The 21,791-nt window shown below is 36.2% G+C and overlaps 2 protein-coding genes across 3 annotated transcripts in view; one reads left to right on the forward strand and one right to left on the reverse strand.

Annotated features, from left to right (window-relative positions):
* Nucleotides 1-21,791, reverse strand: part of LOC127963684 (DBH-like monooxygenase protein 2 homolog) — a 69,234-nt gene that overhangs the window by 16,480 nt on the left and 30,963 nt on the right. The gene's annotated exons all lie outside the window — the stretch shown is intronic.
* Nucleotides 1,968-21,791, forward strand: part of LOC127963688 (kazal-type serine protease inhibitor domain-containing protein 1-like) — a 65,732-nt gene continuing 45,908 nt past the window's right edge. The window contains exons 1-4 of one of the 2 annotated variants that reach the window (XM_052563731.1): nucleotides 1,968-2,604; nucleotides 3,687-3,847; nucleotides 4,934-5,081; nucleotides 5,170-5,842. In XM_052563731.1, the coding sequence (XP_052419691.1) occupies nucleotides 2,103-2,604; nucleotides 3,687-3,847; nucleotides 4,934-5,081; nucleotides 5,170-5,255 (897 nt within the window). In that variant the 5' untranslated portion in view covers nucleotides 1,968-2,102 and the 3' untranslated portion in view covers nucleotides 5,256-5,842. Of the gene's footprint in view, nucleotides 2,605-3,686; nucleotides 3,848-4,933; nucleotides 5,082-5,169; nucleotides 5,843-21,791 lie in introns of those variants that run through there. The other variant, XM_052563730.1, reaches the window with a different exon arrangement.

A 21,791-nucleotide genomic window follows, 5' to 3' on the forward strand; every position in this document is an offset into this window, starting at 1 on the left:
ATATAATAATTTAATATAATATAATTTAATATATAAATTAAAGTAATCACTACATTACAATATTTGGCCACTGGGAACATGCAACAATGCAATAGTGATGATTTGGGTCTGTCACAACCTTCTGTAAGCAGAGTGATCACACAAACAATTACAGCACTTTCAGAACATCTTATTGTGTCGCAGTTCATTTCGTTTCCACTGGACATTCCCACCTTGCAAGCTCAAAAAACTGCATTTATGAATATAGCAGGCTTAGGTGCGCACAAGCAGGGGGAATGAACCGTTAATAGTTTGTGCTATACGCTCCCATGTCTGCTTCTTGTCCCTTGCTGTGTCTGAATTTTCCTTTAAGAATGGCCTTGTGTTCATCCATTAACTGGGCTAACAGTAAACACTGTTCCTCTGTCCAGTTTGGCTTTCTCGCTCTTCTTGGCTTTGATTCCATGTTTGATACATTAAAACCAACACTCAAACCGCCACTTAAATAGGACAGCAATCACTGTAACTGGAAAGAGTGGAACAATTTTTATCATTCTAAGCCAATCAAATACCTTATAGGAAATTAAAAGCATGGTAAATAAAAAAATAGAATTCATATACACACATATAATGTGTGTGTGTGTGTGTGTGTGTGTGTGTGTGTGTGTGTGTGTGTGTGTGAGAGAGAGAGAGAGAGAGAGAACGGTCAAATAGGAAAAATTACGCATGTAAATTTAAAGTGAGGATTAGAATAGACCCTATACTTAAAATCACTCTTTTTTTTCCTTCTTGGACAACCAGCCAATCAGAGTCTTCAAAAGATTGTGTCATACATAGCAACCGGTTCAACCCCGCCTCCTCACTAAGATAAACGTTTTTGTCTTTTCCTTACTCAGAGTTGCTCTCAGATCGGTCCCGAATCGCTTTTAAGCTAAGACTCCTACGTAAAAGTTTTTAAGCTAAATTAAGAGTTTTCTGAGAGGATTCTTAGAATCTTTATGAATGCGGGCCCAGCTCCCTAAAAAGGTGGCTAGGTCAGAGGAGGAGGCTGTGGAGAATACAGTAGGGGAGGGAGTTAGGGTGCCAGTAGAGGATGGGTGCATGGAAGAGACTGTGGAGGACCATAGAGGAAACAGTGGAGAAGCCACTGGAAACAGGGAAAAAGAGAGGGTTATGTAGAGCAGCCACCTGTAGGTGTTCCTTTAAGAAGGAGTGGTCAACCCGATCACCATTCATCACAATGGGAACCACCAGCTCTTTTTACTGGTGCTTAGTCTGCAGACAAGATAACTCCTGTGTCCATCAAGGTGTGAGGGACATAAGCAGGGAGGCTTTCTAAAATAGCTGCATTAGTGTTAGTGCTTGCTCATTCAAACCTATGCTGAGAGGGTTTTCTCCATGGTGGGATTAAACAAGACCTAAACCAGGAACAGTTTAGCACTTGATGGAACTGTGAAAAATGGCTGGCCTGGAACCACAGTGATTCAAATGGGAGCCACCAACCCCTGGCCTCAAAACCAGCTACCAACACCTACTATAAACAGCACTGACCATTTTTTCTCTCTCTCTCTCTCTCTCACACACACACAAATAAATGCTGAATTAAATAAATATTATTTTATTTGTAAGAATATGTGTCATTTATGAGATCAGACACCCGTCCCCATCAAACCCCTGCCGCCATCGCGACCGCGGGCAAAATCTCACTCTGAACTCAGTTCAAAACTTGAGAGCCCTGTAGAACACTTCAACAACTTCATAGCACAAAAAAAGTGTTACATTAAAAAAAAAATTAATCAAGAAAGGGGCATTATTTAAATGAAAGGAAATCTAAACATTTAATAAAGTAAAAAGTTTGTTTTTCCAAGACGGCGGCTCTGTTGACGCATTCGTTTCGATGAACTGCCGTAGCCAAGGCGACATCTAGTGTATATATCTATGTAGGACGAAGCGGTGAGTTCGCGGGAGTGGGGGAGGATAGCTGCGTTTATTTTCTTTCAGCCACAGATGGTTTCAGAGGCTGAGAGGCTGCAGTGGAGACAGTCGGGGATGAAGCCGCAGCTTTTGGGAAAAAGTTGCATTTATTGCATGCATAGCCTGGCCACGAGACATAAGCTCTCACGATGTTAATGCACATGGTTATGTTTGCCGTTTTGGTTCTGAGCATCAGACCTGCAGACGGTTTCCCCAATTACAAAGATGACTACATGGACGAGGACCTGGCCACCTTTGACTATTACAAAGGCACGGATGAGTTTGACGAGGGGAACAGAACCCAGGAGTGTGAGGAGTGTGTGTCGGAGCTGTGCCCGCTGCCGCTGGGCTGTAGAGCGGGGCTGGTGCGGGACAGCTGCGGCTGCTGTTCTCAGTGCGCCAACCTGGAGGGACAGACCTGTGACCTCGGCCAGAGAAACGTCTATTACGGACTGTGCGGAGAGAACCTGGAGTGCAAACTGGACCGGTCGGATGGAGCGGACGCAGAGGAGCCAGAAGCTCAGTGTGTGTGTTTGTCCCAGAAACCTCTGTGTGGCTCAGACGGACAGACTTACATGAACATCTGCAAATATAAAGAAGCGGCTTATTCTAATCCTGGACTCAATGTGAGCGACGGGCCGTGCAGGACAGGTATGAACAATAGACAAAAGCGTTTTCCCATCATTATTTATTTAGGTGTTTGTTTATTTCACTCTCTTTCTTAAATACATGGAAATGTTTCCCCCCACCAATATTTTATCTTTAATAAATGCATACTTTTCCTAATGTTCTAAAAATATATATATTTTCCAACATTTATTTATTTGCAAAGTAAAACTATTGTGTTTTAAAGTGTTTTTCCAACCAATATATAATTCAATGGAATGAACATCTCAAGTGTGTGTTAAAAAATAAATAAATCTATCTATCTATCTATCTATCTATCTATCTATCTATCTATCTATCTATCTATCTATCTATCTATCTATCTATCTATCTATCTATCTATCTATCTATCTAATCAGAGAGGTGTCTCAAATGTTTTTCCCCTCTATAAAGTATTTATTTATTTGTTTATGGTGGAATTATGTTCACCATATGTTATGTTATATTAAGTGTTTTTTCCCACAGAATATTTAATATAAATTACATTTTTGACATTATTTAATTAATACATGGAATAGACATGGTTTAGTAGTATTTTTCTAACCAGTATTTATTTTTTATATCAATACATTTTCATTCTTTAATAAATAGAACACAAATGTTTTCACCCAAATGTCATTCATTTATTTATTTACATGGAGTATCCCAGGTGTTTTTCCAACTAATATTTATTCTTATTTTTTTAATGCATGGAATAAACATAATTTCAAAACTTTAATCTTAAAACAAATATTTATTTGTTTTTAATAATCAGAGATGTCACAAATGCACCCCCCACCCACCCAATCAGCATTTTTGTATCATTATTTACTTATTTGTTTGTATGTTTTGTTTGTTTCTTTCTTATTTTCTTTCACAAGTGATTTGAAGTGTTATCTCAAGAGTGTTTTTCTCTTTGGGCTGCCAGCACTTGGGAATTTTGGAACTGGCCCCTATAATTTTCCCAGTGACTTTAGAGAGGAGATTTATGACCTTTAAACAGCTCTTTAAGTTGGACTGACATAGGAAGTGGTTTCTGAATGTGATCCCTGATATGACTTTTCCTCTCTCTCTCTATTTCTGGTAAGTCCCCATCATCAAGGTGCCACCGCATAATCTGGTAAATGTAACAGGCAGCAGTATAGCATTTCTCTGTGAAGTGTTTGCATTTCCCATGGCACTAGTGGAATGGAGGAAAGATGGAAAAGAGGTCATTTTACCTGGTGATGATCCCCACATATCTGTTCAGGTAAAGTACTTCAAGACAGAAACTCTGTAAAGTGATACATCACCTTGATTAGGCCCTCACAGGTGTATATGAGTTTGTTTCTTCATCAGAACTGATTTGGAAACATTTAGCATCACATCACTTGCACATCAATGTATCCTTTGCAGTGAATGGGTGCCGTGACAAATGAGAGTCCAAACTGCTGATAAAAACATCACAGTAATCAACAAACAATCCACACGACTCCAGCCCATCAATAAATGTGTGGTAAAACAAAAAGCTGCGTGTTTGTACGAAACAAAACTTTAAGACACTTAATTGTTGCTTGGTCAAAATACAAGTTCATAATCCATAACACATCTTCTTCCCCTGTTGTCCTCCCACATCAAAAACCACTGAAATATATGTTTAGAAGGGTTTTGAAATTTGTTTGTGGGATTTTTGCATATTTCTCTACTGATTCAGTCAAGACAAGTTTTTCACAGGAGAAAGCAATATTATGGATAGATGACTCATATTTAGCTGGAAGCAAACATTTAAAATAATAATAATAATAATAATAAAAAAATCCTCTTTATTTATTATAAACATTCAGTTTATAAAATGTTAACTGATGGACTGGAGTCATGTAGATTACTTGTGGATTATTGTGTTGCATTTATCAGCTGTTTCATTCTGACGGCACCCATTTACTACAAGGGATCCATTGTTGAGTGATGGAAGTTTTTCCAAATCTTTTCTAATGAAGAAACAAACTCATCTACATCTTGGATGGCCTGAGAGTATTTTCTTTTTACATCTATTTTTGCCTGTTTTGGCTAATGATACCATTTTAAAGTCCATTACACTGAATTACACAGATTTTTCCACTAAGTAAAAAGAAAATGTAAATAAAGTCGACAGATTTTATGGGAATATTCATGTCTAATGGTTTTCTGCAGGTGTTTATGGCTTCAAGATTTTGGATATGCGAGGCGTAACTGGTTATATTGATTAATGCGCTTGTCAAGAACTAAAACATTTATATATGGATCTTGTTGTTTAGAAGATAGGAAAAAGTATGTGGGGATCTACCTCAGTCTTTCCATTTCTACGTTTTTCCTGTAGTCACGAGGTGGCCCTCAGAAATATGAACTTTCCAGTTGGCTGCAGATCGAAGAGGCCAGTCAGATGGATTCTGGCACATACAGGTGCATCGTTCGAAATGAGCTTGGCCTCGTCTCAGCCACAGCAATTTTAGGAGTCCTCCCACCAGGTAAAAGTCATACCCTGAGCTAATGGCCTACAGTAATACTTCCCGTTTCATTGGCGTTATGATCTCTTTTTGTATTTTTTGTACCCAGATGAGATGTCTACCTATTTGGAACAAAACTTGAATGAAATGATGAGCTATGACCGAATGCAGGACTATGACAGGGATTATTACTAGACTTCAGATCCCGACACCCTCAAGAAGAAAAACAATCTCTATTTTACTTTTAGCCATTCAGTTTGAGACATGGGAAGAAGACACTCAAGCAATGACTGTTAAAAAAAAATAGTAAGCCTGTAAAAAAAAACATCGCCCTCTAGAGCTTTTTCGACATCTGGATAATCAAACATGGAGACGTGGAGGAAGAATCTTAAATAAATTCCCAATGGCACAGGCCTCTGAAATGGATGAAAAACACACAATGAGAGAGTGGAGTAGTTTGGAAGCTGCTAGAAGCTCTGAAATTCAGTACAGAGTGTAGCTACTGGAGCTGAATGTCTCTTTTGTTTCTGTGGAATTTGAATGTGAGCTGCACGATCATGAAAAATACATATTTGTTTTTTGATAATTTCGTATTATAATCGCAGTTCTAAACCTTACTTTTTATGTGTTATACAGTAAATATACCATTTTAAATATACTGAAATGGAATGCTATAATTGTCCCTTTCACAAACAGTTAATTGCAGAAGCTGTAATTGTATTGATAAAAAAGTATAACATTTATACAAAATCTCAATAAAACAATTCTAGTTGAGTGACTTATACATTAGGTACAACAGTACTAGTTACATTGTCTGTTTAAAAAAAATGTTCCAAACAAAGCCACAGGAAAATTATTGGTATGCAATTCCAAACAACACTGGCTTTCCTGATTGAATTTGAAACATTATGTGAGTAATATGTCCGAATTCATATTATCCATCCACACTTTTATATCCCATGAGGCCATGGGAGAGGATTTTTGAATGGCCCTGAACCAACACAACTGATGCTGGTCACATGACAATAAAAGCATGATGGATGCAGTCATCCAGATGACATTCATACTACACACATCCATGCTATAGAATTTTTTAAGTAATACATATTCAAAAGGAGTATGCAATTTCAGATTCATCCATACATTTCATTCCTGAATGAATGAATTCACTTGCTGGCATAACGATGAAAGACAGAGTCACTGAAAAATCCCATCTCTAAAATGTATAGTCTTATCTTCTCTGAAAGGCGACAGTTGTTTGAAAACTTGCTGCTGTCTATGTGCTTGACATTTGTGCAAATTCAGTTCTTGACAATCCATCCGTTTCTACTCAAAGCAGAATGTGTATCAGCCGCTGAGTTTATGTATGTTTCCACATGTGGCATCCCTCTTTTACCAGCCTTTCCTTTGAGTGTGTGTGTGTGTGTGTGTGTGTGTGTGTCAGATCTGGGTGAGGCAGTTGAGCACACAGCTGGCTTTAATATATCTTTATGATCTCATGTCTTAGGACATAAAAACAGGGATCCTATTCTTTGGTACATGTGCATACAGGTTGGACTTCATATGTAGTAGGTTTTCCACTACTCTTCACGCTTTGTATGTTACCCTTGGGAGATATCATCAGGAAACATGGTGTTAGCTTTCACTGTTATGCTGATGATACTCAGCTCTATATTTCCTCGCAGCCCGGTGAAACACACCAATTTGAAAAACTAATGGAATGCATAGTCGATATAAAAAATTGGATGACGAGTAATTTCTTACTGCTAAATTCAGAAAAAACAGAGGTGTTAATTATAGGGCCTAAAAACTCTGCTTGTAATAACCTAGAACACTGTCTAAGACTTGATGGTTGCTCTGTCAATTCTTCGTCATCAGTTAGGAACCTAGGTGTGCTACTTGATCGCAATCTTTCCTTAGAAAGCCACGTTTCTAGCATTTGTAAAACTGCATTTTTCCATCTCAAAAATATATCTACGGCCTATGTTCTCAATGTCAAATGCAGAAATGTTAATCCATGCATTTATGATTTCAAGGTTAGACTATTGTAATGCTTTATTGGGTTGTTGTTCTGCACGCTTAGTAAACAAACTACAGCTAGTCCAAAATGCAGCAGCAAGAGTTCTTACTAGAACCAGGAAGTATGACCATATTAGCCCGGTCCTGTCCACACAGCACTGGCTCCCTATCAAACATCGTATAGATTTTAAAATGTTGCTTATTACTTATAAAGCCCTGAATGGTTTAACACCTCAGTATTTGAATGAGCTCCTTTTACATTATACTCCTCTACGTCCGCTACGTTCTCAAAACTCAGGCAATTTGATAATACCTAGAATATAAAAATCAACTGCGGGCGGCAGATCCTTTTCCTATTTGGCGCCTAAACTCTGAATTAACCTACCTAACATTGTTCGGGAGGCAGACACACTCTTGCAGTTTAAATCTAGATTAAAGACCCATCTCTTTAACCTGGCATACACATAACATACTAATATGCTTTTAATATCCAAATCCGTTAAAGGATTTTTAGGCTGCATTAATTAGGTAAACCGGAACCGGAAACACTTCACATGACACCTGATGTACTTGCTACATCATTAGAAGAATGGCATCTACACTAATATTTGTCTGTTTCTCTCTTGTTCCGAGGTCACCGTGGCCACCAGATCCAGTCTGTATCCAGATCAGAGGGTCACTGCAGTCGCCCAGATCCAGTACGTATCCAGACCAGATGGTGGATCAGCACCTAGAAAGGACCTCTACTGCCCAGAAAGACAGTGGAGACCAGGACAACTAGAGCCCCAGATACAGATCCCCTGTAAAGACCTTGTCTCAGAGGAGCACCAGGACAAGACCACAGGAAACAGATGATTCTTCTGCACAATCTGACTTTGCTGCAGCCTGGAATTGAACTACTGGTTTCGTCTGGTCAGAGGAGAACTGGCCCCCCAACTGAGCCTGGTTTCTCCCAAGGTTTTTTTCTCCATTCTGTCACCGATGGAGTTTCGGTTCCTTGCCGCTGTCGCCTCTGGCTTGCTTAGTTGGGGTCACTTCATATACAGCGATATCATTGACTTGATTGCAAATAAATGCACAGACACTGTTTAAACTGAACAGAGATGACATAACTGAATTCAATGATGAACTGCCTTTAACTATCATTTGGCATTATTGAGACACTGTTTTCCAGATTATGTTGTTCAGTGCTTTGACGCAATGTATTTTGTTTAAAGCACTATATAAATGAAGGTGATTGATTGATATATATATATATATATATATATATATATATATATATATATATATATATATATATATATATATATAATTACAATTTCAGTTAACCATGTTAATCATTAACTCTTTTAGTCAATACATGATATTAAATACAATTTAAAATCTTAAATCTCAGTTTTTGCTTATTATATACACTCCAATTTAAGAAACTTAAATGTGACTAATTTTAAATTGAGTTATCACTAGCTACAAAAAATAGCTAAATGTACCTTAGGTTACAATAAGTGCGAGTGGTTTTACAGGGTCTATATGCAATTCCCACTGTGCTTTTTAGCAGAGCACCTAATCTCAGGTTGCTCCAGGGGAGCTACACCTGTAATAATCTGTAAAGAGAGAAATGCAACCCTAATGATGTTCATCATTGCTTATATTTAATTACATACATAGAACATAGCTGCAGGGAGCAAATATAGGGCCAAGCTCAGCCAATCTGGACAATGGCAAGAGTTCAAGGATGACAGAGGTGCAATGCAACCTTCTGGGTGAAATTCCTGACATTCAGCCTGAGATCATTTTTCCAACAACACTGCAAATACACAAGAGCGAGGTTTAAAACTAGTTATAAACACATCAATTCTAATAAATATTTGAGGTTTCCTATGATGTTCACATCAACCAAACCTGGTGGAAATTGGACAAGATCTGTAGCGAAAAAGTAATAAACAAAATAAAGAAGTTCAAGAAAATAATTCTTCCAACCCAAAGGATTAGGCATTTTTTAAGAAAAAGATAAGACATTTTAAGCTAAAGTTGGCGCTAGAGGGTTTGTGTTGAAGACTCCTAACTTGGTCAGAGGACTAGTCAGGCCCACAGCAATCAGAGGCATTACCTTCCAAATATTAGTTTCTATAGGCTTCTAAAGACTCCCACAGCAAAATATGACTAAGAGTATGTTTACATGACAAAAATATATATATAAAAAAAAAAAATAGAAAAGAAAATCCTTTTTTTTTAATTGCATACAGACAATACTGGCATATTGCATACAGTATTGCATACAGACAACAACATTGTCAAAATTATCCCCATTCATACAGATTCAGGAAATGACAAATAATTCTAGGCCAGTCATTGGCGATGTCACTTCAAGAAACAGATTGTGTAGTATGTACTGTATGAACATGACATTATCATTTTTACAAATTTGTGTTTTTGTAGTTTACATGGAGGTGATAATGGTGTAGTTTTAAAAAAAAAACTGCACTTTGAAACCCATATTCAGGCCTCTAAAACATGGTTGGCGTGAAAATGAATGGCCAAAATAAATAAAAGTTTTACATTTTTAGTTAACAAAATCTTAGCATGTTAATGATTCCTCACAAAGCTATAGTCTTTTTTATCATTTAAATTAAAAATAAGATTTTTTTAAATGTAATTCATTTTTGAGTTTTTGCATATTTGGATCCATGTGTCATTTAACTGGTATTTAACTGGAAATACACTGAATCTTTTACTTTTGACCTGATATTATGGTCCACAGATCCTATTGTATGTGATCGGTAAACATGAAAACAATTATTCCTATGATCTGAAAATATTGAAATATATATATATATATATATATATATATATATATATATATATATATATATATATATATATTATACAATTTTGCTACTGCTTCCAATGTGAAATCAGAGTTTGAATCAGTTCACCACTGATCCTGTAATGCAAAAATACCATGTGCTTGTTCCCTGGACATTTGCCCTCTCTCCTTGCCACAGACGGCAGAATGGTCATAGGATGTGAGCACACTGTGCATTGCTCAGTCTGAATAATCAACACATTTACATCTTCCTCCCAGGATCTTAAAAGATTGACAGAGGACCAGAGAGAGAGAGGTAGAGAGAGGGAGGGTGATGTTTGGTAGTAACAGTGTGAGTGCTTATTCTTAGTTTGTTGCAGGAAGGAGAGGGAACAGAAGCATGCAGGTTTATTCCTCTCACCTGAGGGTAAGAAAACAGAGGTCAAGAGAGGTCAGGAGAAAAGAACACTGGCACCTGTTTTAGGTTTATTGATTCATTGTTTGTCTGTAGATTCTTATCCCATAAAACATAAGCAGGGGTGGTGAGCACAGTTCTTCTGCTCTGCTAGTAAAGGTTACCTCTAGTTCTAAAATGTAACATTTTTTAAACAAATGTCTATGTTTAACCTGTTCTCATCATCTAGAACAGTGATTAAAATAGGCTTCATGCATACCTTAAGCAACCAGGAGTGATAAAATCAAGGTATACAAATACATTTTCATACAAAGTGACACAAATTTCACTGCTAATAAACCTTTGCAGCTTTTAAACTGAACTACACATTCAGAAATGTAACAGAAATCTTGAGTCATTTTATCAATTACTCAAATGATTTGTTAAAAAAAAAAAAAAGACACGCGATCATCTAGGAAGGAACAAGCAAATAAGTTACAGTCTTATTTACAGTGAATTTATACTAGAACATCTTAAACACGGTATGCTGAAACCACTCCGGTATCAAATACTACGGTATCATTGTGCTGTTTTCTCCAATATAATCTCTATTTATACATGCTATCAACAAGACCTTATTATATTATAATTGGAAGGTGTATACTGGCCTGTGTTATTTAGGCTATTCTAATTGCTTGCTTGTTTCGAGCCCTCAGTTAAATTAGGTCTCTTCCTTTATGTTTTTCACTCTGCAGCAAGAGCATTTGATTTTTATATCAGTATGTGTCCAGAATTTCATTTCAGCATAAGTATGAAGGTAGTTAGTAGGAACCATAAATTGGTCAGGAAAGCAACAGCAGCAAGCCTCTATATTTTTTCATTCTATATCTGATCTCTGAAGCTCTTCTTTTCTGGATTTGGAGAAATGTAGTTGCTCACCAATGGATCCTCTGCAGTGAATGGGTGCCGTTAGAATGAGAATTCAAACAGCTGTGGAAAACATCACACTGATCAGTTATTACATAAGTTTAACTTCAAATTATTACTTCTGACTAAATCGTCTATCCGTAGTATTGCTTTCTATAATGAAAATGTAATCTTGTCTGAATCAGGAGAGAAATATGCACAGATCAAGCACTGTTTATAAGCGAAAACAGTTCTAAACAAATATCTCACTGGATTTGTATGTGGGACAGAGGATGGATTTTTTGAGAAAGCATAATTGTAGATAATAGACTTTCACTGCAGAGGATGCATTGGTGAGCAAGTGATAAAATACTATATTTGTCTGAATTTGTTCTGATGAAGAAACTCATCTTCATCTTGGATGGCCTTGGAGTGTGAGTACATTTTTAACAAATATTCATATTTGGGTTGACTACAGTATTCCATTAATATGAGAAAATTGAAGTGCTGATATATCTATAACACGTAGTATTGCACATATTTTAATAATAAAAAAGTACTTATTTTCGGTCAATGAAATGTGGCCCTACTGAGAGTAATAACACATGCACTGCTCTGACTTCATAAAGCATTAGTCCAGAAGCCTGTAATGGTGACAGTAACACCAGTGCTGCATTACTCATTATAATACCTTCTCTGTGCCACTCATGTAATAATTTGTGAAGAATTGCTTTATTCATTCAAGGTATGTCTTTTAAAAGTTCTTTCTGAACCATCTTTTAACCCTCTAAAGAAACGTATCTTTGTCTGTATGAATGCACATTCATCTTTGTTAAAGTTGGAATTGTTCTGCTGTTTGTGGGTGGCTGCACCCTATGAACATACACTTTTAAAAGCCATCTTTCAAAAACAAAGAGCAGAGAGTATGTGTCCATGACAACGAGGACGTGAGCCTGTTTCTTGTGAAAGACAAGCGCAAATGGCCAGGGCTAAATGAATGAAGAAACACAGTAGGTAATGACTGTTTATGCTCTACAGGAAGTTGAACTAACAGTTGACTCCAGACCAAATCAATCTACAGCCTGAAAACTTCAGCCACTAGGAAAATGGTATATTGTTTTTCTTTATATGTTATACTTTAGGTATTTTTAAGTATTAAGCATTTCTTATTCCATTGATAAAATATTATTTGTTTTCCAATTTTAAGCAAAAAAAGAAAAAGAAGGGAACGCAGAAGTCAAACTCAGACCAGTTCTTATATATATATATATATATATATATATATATATATATATATATATATATATATATATATATGTGGGATAAGAAAAATCATATTGTCTTGAAGTCAAGTCTTGAAACTTAAAATTTTCAATGGTGAGATATTTTTTTTTTTACTCAAATGACACTTAAGTTTAAATTGGATTAATTTAAATTAAAGCAATTGGTTTACCCCAAAGAGCTACGAGAATATTCATTCGACAGAACAAAATGCAACGATATATCTCACGGCCAATTCGTATGTATTTTACGAGCTGACTAATTCAAGCTGCGAAAATTTAAACACTCTCTTTACACAAATTAACTTTATACTATCAAACTTTTTGATTAGCCTGTAGCATTCAATGATTACACCTCACCCTAACCTGAACCACATCAGCGCCAGAGCCTGGACCAATAAATCTCGCCGGAGTTTGAGAGTCCATCAACAAGACCACAGTCCTCCAGTGCTGTTTTTAGCTGTGAGAACGAACAGCTATATAGTGTACAAAAACTCGGCAAACATTGCCTTTCAGATATAATCCCTCTTGTTACTGCTGGTGAATCAGTTGGTGATTCACTGCTTCACTGATTGATCATAATAGCTTAGAAGAGATTTTATTAGATTTGCCTTGAGGTAAAATTAGTCTCCTAACAAGCAACAACCCAACCTGCTTCTCAGGCATATTCAAGCGATTAGATTAATATCCATATGATGAGAAGTTGATTTTTCGAAAGTATATGTCCTCGAGGTAAGATGATGAATTTATTTATCATCCAATAGGGTAACAACCGCAGTGCTCCAAGTTTTATTGCTAGTGTGTGGAGAAAACAATGAGGTGCTCAAAGCTGGGATGATGTCCCGAGGCCTTCTGCGCTGTTTGTCTTGTAGCGAAGGCTCAATGGAAAATGATTCTAATCCTTCTCAGAGCCATACACTGCAAAATGTGTGACTGCCTGTGTGTGTCTGTGTGTGTGCAGCAGAGCCTGAATCATCCATGTTTTAGGTCTGCGCACCTTTAAAAACCTACTGTTCAGAATAGAAAATGAGTTCACTTCAATTTTAACAATATGTGAATGCTCCAAATGGCGCCTTTAGAGCTAACCAAGGACTGTCCTTGATGGCAGATTGCTCGGTCAGCATTGTAGAAAACAAAGTGGCCTGAGTTCATTTGATGTCACACAATGACAGCGAGAGATGAGTATCATATTTTATTAGTTCTATGGACACAGAATGAGGAGCATATTAAAAACATAAATAGCAGAATAACACACCACAACTGGAATACTGCAGGATTTATTCCCTTTGAAGAATGAATGGAAGAATATATATATATATATATATATATATATATATATAAAATGGCTGATAAATAATGTTTATAATACCTTTTTAAAGAGATGCGACTTCTTCAAGAACAAAATTGGTTGATTAGTTTAGTCTGCTGTAGCCTGTTATCACCTCAGTGAATATCTGAAAATGAGATTATGCAAGATTGATATAGTGAATTCCTGTGGCTGCCTTTGTGTGGATTATTGTTTGTTTTCTGTATACTGTAGGTTTTATATTTGTGTTTTGTTTTTTTGTGTGTACTGTCAGTTTTTCCTTATCACCTTATAAATAAATACAATTTAAATATATATATATATATATATATATATATATATATATATATATATATATATATATATATATATATATATATATATATAAATCATAAGAAAACAGTACAACATACAACAAGTACGACAGTACAACAACAAAAAATCAGTCAGGAGTTATAAGTGATAGTTCACCCCAAAAAATGTAATTATAGATGAGTTGTTTCTTTATTGGAACAGATTTGCATAACTTGCTCACCAATGGATTATCTGCAGTGAATGGGTGCCATCAGAATGAGAATCCAAACAGTTGATGAAAACATCACACTGTAGTTAAATTGATCAATTATGATTATTAAGACATTTTAACTTCAAATCATTGCTTCTGACTAATTTGTCTATCGATAATATTGCTTTCTGTAGTAAAATGTCATCTTGTCTGAATCAGGAGAGAAATATTAACATATCAAGCATCATTTACAAGCAAAAACAAACCCACAATCCACAACATGCTAACTGATGGACTGGACTGGATTACTTGTGGATTATTTTGATGTTTTTAGCATCTGTTTGGATTCTGACGGCACCCATTCACTGCAGAGGATCCATTGGTGAGCAAGTGATAAAATGCTACATTTGTCTGAATTTGTTCTGATGAAGAAACAAACTCATCTACATCTTGGATGGCCTTAGTGTGAGTACATTTTCAGTAAATTATCATTTGGTTAACTACAGTACTCCATTAATATGAGAAAATTAAAGTGCTGATATATCTATAACATGTAGTAATGCACATAAATTAGATTAAGAAAAAAAAAACAGTTTTCTCTCTATGAAATGTGGCCCTACTGAGAGTAATAACACATGCACTGCTCTGGCTTCATAAAGCATTAGTCCAGAAGCCTGTAATGGTGACAGTAGCACCAGTGCTGCATTACTCATTATAAGAACTTCTCTCATGTCATAACTAAATTCTGAACCATCATTTAACAATTGTTCTGAAGAAAAGGACACAATGTCATGCGAAAGATGTCAAACAAGATAAATGAAAAAGAAATATAAATGATTATTTGTCAGAAGAAAAGAATATTATGGTTTCTATCAACACCATTAATCTTATGTTTTGAGCTTACTTAAATTTGGTTCTAAATTTTTGTATTAATTTAGGCTTAATGAATTTCCTCTTTTAAGCCAATTAAACATAATGAAATGTAGCTAATAAATGTATTTAATGATGAAGAATCAGGGTTATTAAAAACATTTAAAAAAAAAAACACTTTAAAATGACCATTAACTGAAATATAATAAAATAAAAATTAATTAAAGCTAATTTTATTTCAACTTGTTGCCTAGGCAGCACTTGTTCATTTAATTTGTTGAAGTACAAAAACAACTAAGTAAACCTAATGAAAAAAAAATATATATATATATATATTTCTTAAAAAGAAAATAAATAAGTAAAAAATACACTGAACACAACAAAATTACAAAAACTAAAAGTATCAATGGTACTAAAAGAACACTAAGCAGAAAACCCAAAAAAATCTATCATTATTAAGGGCATTAAACATGTTTTTAACTTTGACTGTAGAACATTAACTATAACAATAATTAACATAGTCATCACCAATATTACATTACAATAATGTTCAAGTGGACTGTGTTTATTTACTAAATTACTGGACTACAGGGAACTTTCCACATGTACTGTAATTATATATATTTTTTTTTAAATGATGTATTTTGTTATATAAACTAAATGTATGTTCCATATTAATGCACGTGCATCATGATGACTAAATAAATATGTACATGTTTATGAGTTGAAGTGATTAATCAGAATAATCATACAGAAAGGCATATAAAGAGAAAGAAGAAATCTGACTACAGGGTACAGAGAATCTCCAGCACTGCCACCAGGCTTGGCTCTCTATCAAAAGCAATTCTGCAGCAGATGATTCAACCTCCGATAGCTGTTTATTATCTGGGCAGCGGCAAAAATCTAGAAGATGGGGGTGGGGTCCTGCTGGAGGGGCTATAAGAGAGAGGTTCCAAAAAAGACCCATTTGCTTACAGTATATGTGAAGCAAACGATACTACAGTCTACCGAGACTGTGATTGAGCTCTATCACTGTTATGCCCAGGAGTGAGGCACTTAACCTGAGGTTACTGCTTTATGACTATCTCTGCAAGTCCTTTACTGTAATGGTCTTTTCACACTTAAAATATTGTTAACCTAGTGACATTCTAAACCCCGGGTCTCCAGAGTTAAAAGTGACCTTAACCCTTGCCTAGGTTTAAGAAAAGATGTTAACTCAAGGGTTAAGTGCAGTGTGAAAAGCCCTGAAGCCACTCTGGAATGAAAAGCTTCTACTAAATGCTGGTAGCTCATTTAATCAAAATGGCTGATGTACTTGAATAATGTCGTTTTTTGTTAAATAAATGAAATTGACAATTCTATCCATCAACATCAAAATACTGTGCTTGTTGCCCTGGCTTTTGCTTTCCGACACCGATGCATTTACTGCCTCCGTTAATCATATCCACCTAGTTATTATTTTATAGCTCATCTATAACACTTAAAATTCAGGGTCAGCCTAAAAGGAGACTATTAAAAGTCTATCAGTGCTATTTACTGTTTCTCCAAACACAGCTTAGCACTTGCTCTTGTGGAAATCTTAAAACTTTATGACACTGACCTTGTAAAAGATAATCAGAACAGATTTGTTCCGAAGTTGACTATGTCATAAAATTCTTTAGAAGTTGTCTGTGGGATATCACGTTTATGAATCCAAATAAATCTGTAAGGTGTTTTAGCACCCGGTTTTAACCATGTCAGAAAGAAGACCTACTGTAGGCTCAGGATAGTGAATTTGTATGATTTAGAGACACCAGATCTGAAATGCCTGCTTACAATAAACCGAATGTTATCGTGAGTTGGTGTGGACACTGATATTGTCATCTTTATAGTATATATTTAAGGGTTGTTCACACCAAGGACTAACAATAACTATAAATATAAAGTTCTAAAAATCGTTTGCGATTTAAAAGAAAAGCATAGTCCACACCACAACTATAACAATACAAAGGAAAAATATCATTGGGATCACTTTCAGAAAGGTTTCTTTTTTTTTTTTTTTCAGCTGATGATAGTGACTCTAAGGAAGTTTGAATACATTTGTCTTTAAAACATGACAAATCTCTAATCGAAATCCAGTCATCTTTGAAAGATCTCATGAACCCAAACGACTTTTTTTCCTTTGTTGTCCTTGCAAAACGTAAAACAGCAACATGTCATCGACATCCATTTTTTATTTCTTTAAAATTGCGCCATGCACATTTTAGAATAAACGAACATTTATCGCTGGCAGATGTGGATGCATACTCTATATAGCTATTGTTATAGTTATCTTTATTACTCTTGGTGTGTACGCACCTTTAGAATTATTATTAAAACTTTAGTTATTGTTATATTTATCGACCTTAAGTGTTAACAGCCCTTTACTGATATATGTTAAGATACAGTACAGACCAAAAGTTTGGACACACCTTCTCATTCAAAGAGTTTTCTTTATTTTCACACTGAAGGCATCAAGGGCTATTTGACCAAGAAGGAGAGTGATGGGGTGCTGCGCCAGATGACCTGGCCTCCACAGTCACCGGACCTGAACCCAATCGAGATGGTTTAGGGTTGAGCTGGACCGCAGACAGAAGGCAAAAGGGCCAACAAGTGCTAAGCATCTCTCGGGGAACTCCTTCAAGGCTGTTGGAAGACTATTTCAGGTGACTACCTCTTGAAGCTCATCAAGAGAATGCCAAGAGTGAGCAAAGCAGTAATCAAAGCAAAAGGCGGCTACTTTGAAGAACCTAGAATATGACATATTTTCAGTTGTTTCACACTTTTTTGTTATGTATATAATTCCATATATAATTCCACATGTGTTAATTCATAGTTTTGATGCCTTCAGTGTGAATCTACAATTTTCATAGTCATGAAAATAAAGAAAACTCTTTGAATGAGAAGGTGTGTCCAAACTTTTGGTCTGTACTGTATGTAGATACCATCTAAGAGGAATCTCATCAGCTGAACGCACAAGTTACAAGGCACGATCCTTATTGCATTTCATATGTTTCATTATTTCCTGTCTCAACAGCATCAGGAGAAATAGACTCATTATATTTAATACACAGCCACTGACTCCTACACCCTTAGATGCTCACTTGCCCTGGTCACAACTTCATTATGGCTCTTTTTTTTTTTGTTTTTTTTTTGCATTTTTGCATTTTTATCTTTCTGCATGAATTCTTTATGAATGTTCTGCACTGGAAGGAAGTCTTTGAAAAGACTGTGTGCCAGCAGAGAGCGGTTTTGGATGCCGCTGGTTCAAACTACCAAGAATGCAAAGGCGCCAGACAGCTCCTGATATTCCCAGAGCTAGTTCTGTGCGTTTGTATTCTCTACTCAAACGAATGCATGCCAGCATGGTACATATGTTATTCTGAGACACATAATGCAAATGCACATGAACAAATGCAATGCGATTTACAAGCACTGCTCTGCAAATGCATTATAGCCACAGAAGCAGCTAACAATGTTAGCTACATTACAAAAATAGCTTAATAGACAAACAGGTACAGGCCGTGCCATTTAGCATAAGCGACAGGTCTAGCATCCCTCTACTGCATGCACATATCCCTGCCTCAGTGATTGACAATAGGCAAGGGAGTAAATCAATACAACCTCCCTCATGTCCTCATTACAGCAGTGCTCTGTGTTACTCAAGGCGACAGGCTACTGAAATTTTAAATAGCCATGAACAAGGAGCAATGCAGGAGCGCTGCCAGATGGAGAGGATGTGTCGATGGTGAAGCCACCTACCGAACACACACACACATACTTTCTCACGCTCAGTTCCACGAAAAGTGTGTGTGTGATGCTACTAGAAGGGAGCAGAAGGAGCTTTCACGTTAACGGTCAGAGAAGCAGTTGGAGTGGTTTTCTGAAGTGTGGAGTGAAATGAGGATTTAATGGGACTAATATCCATTATTAATAGGGGCGACATATGTAAATGTAGATTATGGATGGAAATTGGCAACTTTTTTACGAGAGCTGGGAACAGGCTAGTCAGACCGAGACCCTGGAGTATGCTCCCTCTCAACTCATATTGACTCTTTTTCTCTCGCTAATGAACTCTTTCCTTCGCGTGACTGCATCCCCATTTGGAAGCTTAAAGTCACATTTACAAATCTCCCACACACTTTTTTTCATTTTCTCTCACTTCCTTATTGACAAATTAGGTATTCTATCTAAATGATCAGAGACAATGCCCTACATAAAGACATAAACAATGAATTTAACTTTTTTTTTTTTTTTTTTAGGGATTCATGATTCACCGTAGAAAGCAAATAGACAAATATCTGCTTCGCGAGTGCTCTGCTGCATCATGAAAAATGAAAAGAAAAAGGTTTGTTAATCTTTTTGCTTTTATTAAATACGTCAACACGTCAAGTAAATGATCTGATTACATTAAAATTATGCCGTTTTAGAAGGTACAAAAGACTAAAATAAACGAATATTACAAAATACTAAGCCTACTTAATTGTATAGATATTTTCTTCAATAGAAAAAAAAAAAAAAACTATGAATGAAACGTCTACACTGACTTTCTTTCTTGTGCAGAATGCAAAATGAAATATTTTTAATGATACTTTCAATGCCATCACAATTTGTCAGCATGTCCACTGGAAAAAAATAATAGATAAAATAGATAAAAAATAAGAAATAAAAATATCAAGGAGCTTCCCAAACACTTTTGTGTGTGGAACTAAGCCACAGATTCATGATCAACCATTCAAAGGATGTGCCCAAGCCTCTGTGACTAATTAGAAAACATCAAGTTAGCTTGAGCTATTCCTTGTAAATTATTCCAGTAACAAGGACAGCACGACAGCAGAAGCGTCAAGTTCAAGGCAGCCCGCCAGTTCAAAACAGTGAATACAGTGGAGATTGGTCAACTTATTCAAGCTGTCTAAACACAAAAATACGCAATTATGAATGAAAAAGGTTAGTTTACAATATACACTATATATTCAGTCAATATATTTAGGCTATATTTAGGTGTGTCTGTGTCTTTCTATGTGACACCATTGATCGTTTTTATATACAATACAAAAGTTAAAATTGAGTATAACTTACATTTTAGACACAGTATTCCAAGTTGTTTCACCCATTTTTTTTTTTCACATATTCTCCACGAAAATAGTTCCAAACAAAGCTGCTCAATGCAATGCAGTTGATGTCGCGTTCCTACATGATTCAGTTACTCAAGTTTGGTCCTGAATGCATTGGTTGAATTAACGATTCAGGGACTCAAACAGCCAGTCACTTGTCGCCACCATTGGTCGACTAAAATCCCCACCACCATTACACAGCCTTTTTTAGTAATATAAAAAGTACTAGTGTTGGACTTTTATATGAGTATATCAAATTCAAATAACATGGAATATTTTCTGATAATATTATACTCTAATCTTAATTTGTCTCAGTGGCATTGGTAGCTTTAGCATGTTTTTCAGTGAGATCAAGTAGAAAACACTGAGGAGACCCAAGTGAGATATGCAGTCTGTTTCTCAAAAAGAAAAATCAGAGAAGGAGAAGATTAAAGCAGAATTCTTCATTTGCTCTTCATTTCATCTCATAGCTCTCCAAGATAAGCAATTGAGATATTAAAAAGATCTCATTTGCAATTTATGATGCTGTCTGCTTTTCCCGCTCTTTTTCACTCTCTCCTTTTCTACTATCCCCTCTCCGATCCTCCCAGCTCCTCTCTTCGTCAGGTGCGGATGGATGTTATCATTTCATTTCCTGCCTGCTTTCCCTTGGGGGCAGCTCAGGGAGAATCCGCTGGAAAAGACCAGGAAAGTGCCAGGGCTCAATTATTCTCAGTAAACAGGGACGAGGAGGCTTGGCCCTCATTCCCTCTGTCATTTATTGGAGAAGGATAACAAGTCAATGATAAAGATCAGGCCCAGTCCAACAAATAAGGCTGGAACTGAGCTCTGTGCTTAAGAGTCTCGCCAAAGGCCATGAGTGAAACGGACCAAAGTTATCAGTTCGCTGTCATGCAGGATCTGTCTCTGACTAGTGAGTTTGAGGGCTGGCTTTACTGTAGGCAAGATGAGGTCTGGCTGCATATGAAGAGCAAAAGCCTAAGGATGATCTTAAACAGATGCTACAGAATGTAGACTGGCAGAATGGGATGAACTGTCTTAAATTTTGGATGGGCATTGCCATTGGTTAGACTCTTCTTTTGTGTATCATGGGCTAATGTTCTCTCTTTCTGCCCTCTATCAAGTCTTTTACGACTATTACTTTATACATCAGCTGCACATAAATGGAACAGAAGATAATAGAAATAAATAAACTGAACAGAAACATGTACTGTATGTTAAAATACGTTCTTAAATGTCAGCTTAATATGCAGTGACAACAACCAGTAAACCATCTGTTGGTTTACTTCCCTGGAATATAAACACTGTAACCTTTGACCTTTAACGTCAAACGTGAATTAAGAAGGAATTGATGAAATCTGAGAGCTTTTGGACCCTCCATAGACCACAACACAACTGAAACTTTTAATGTAATTTATTTTATGTACCTACGGGAATATATTTTTGCACAGAGAAAACAAAAATAATGAGTTTATTCAATTATTCATGTCATTATACACAAAATTTTCATTTA

This window comes from Carassius gibelio, chromosome B8, assembly GCF_023724105.1.
Source record: "Carassius gibelio isolate Cgi1373 ecotype wild population from Czech Republic chromosome B8, carGib1.2-hapl.c, whole genome shotgun sequence".
NCBI classification, from domain to species: Eukaryota; Metazoa; Chordata; class Actinopteri; order Cypriniformes; family Cyprinidae; genus Carassius; species Carassius gibelio.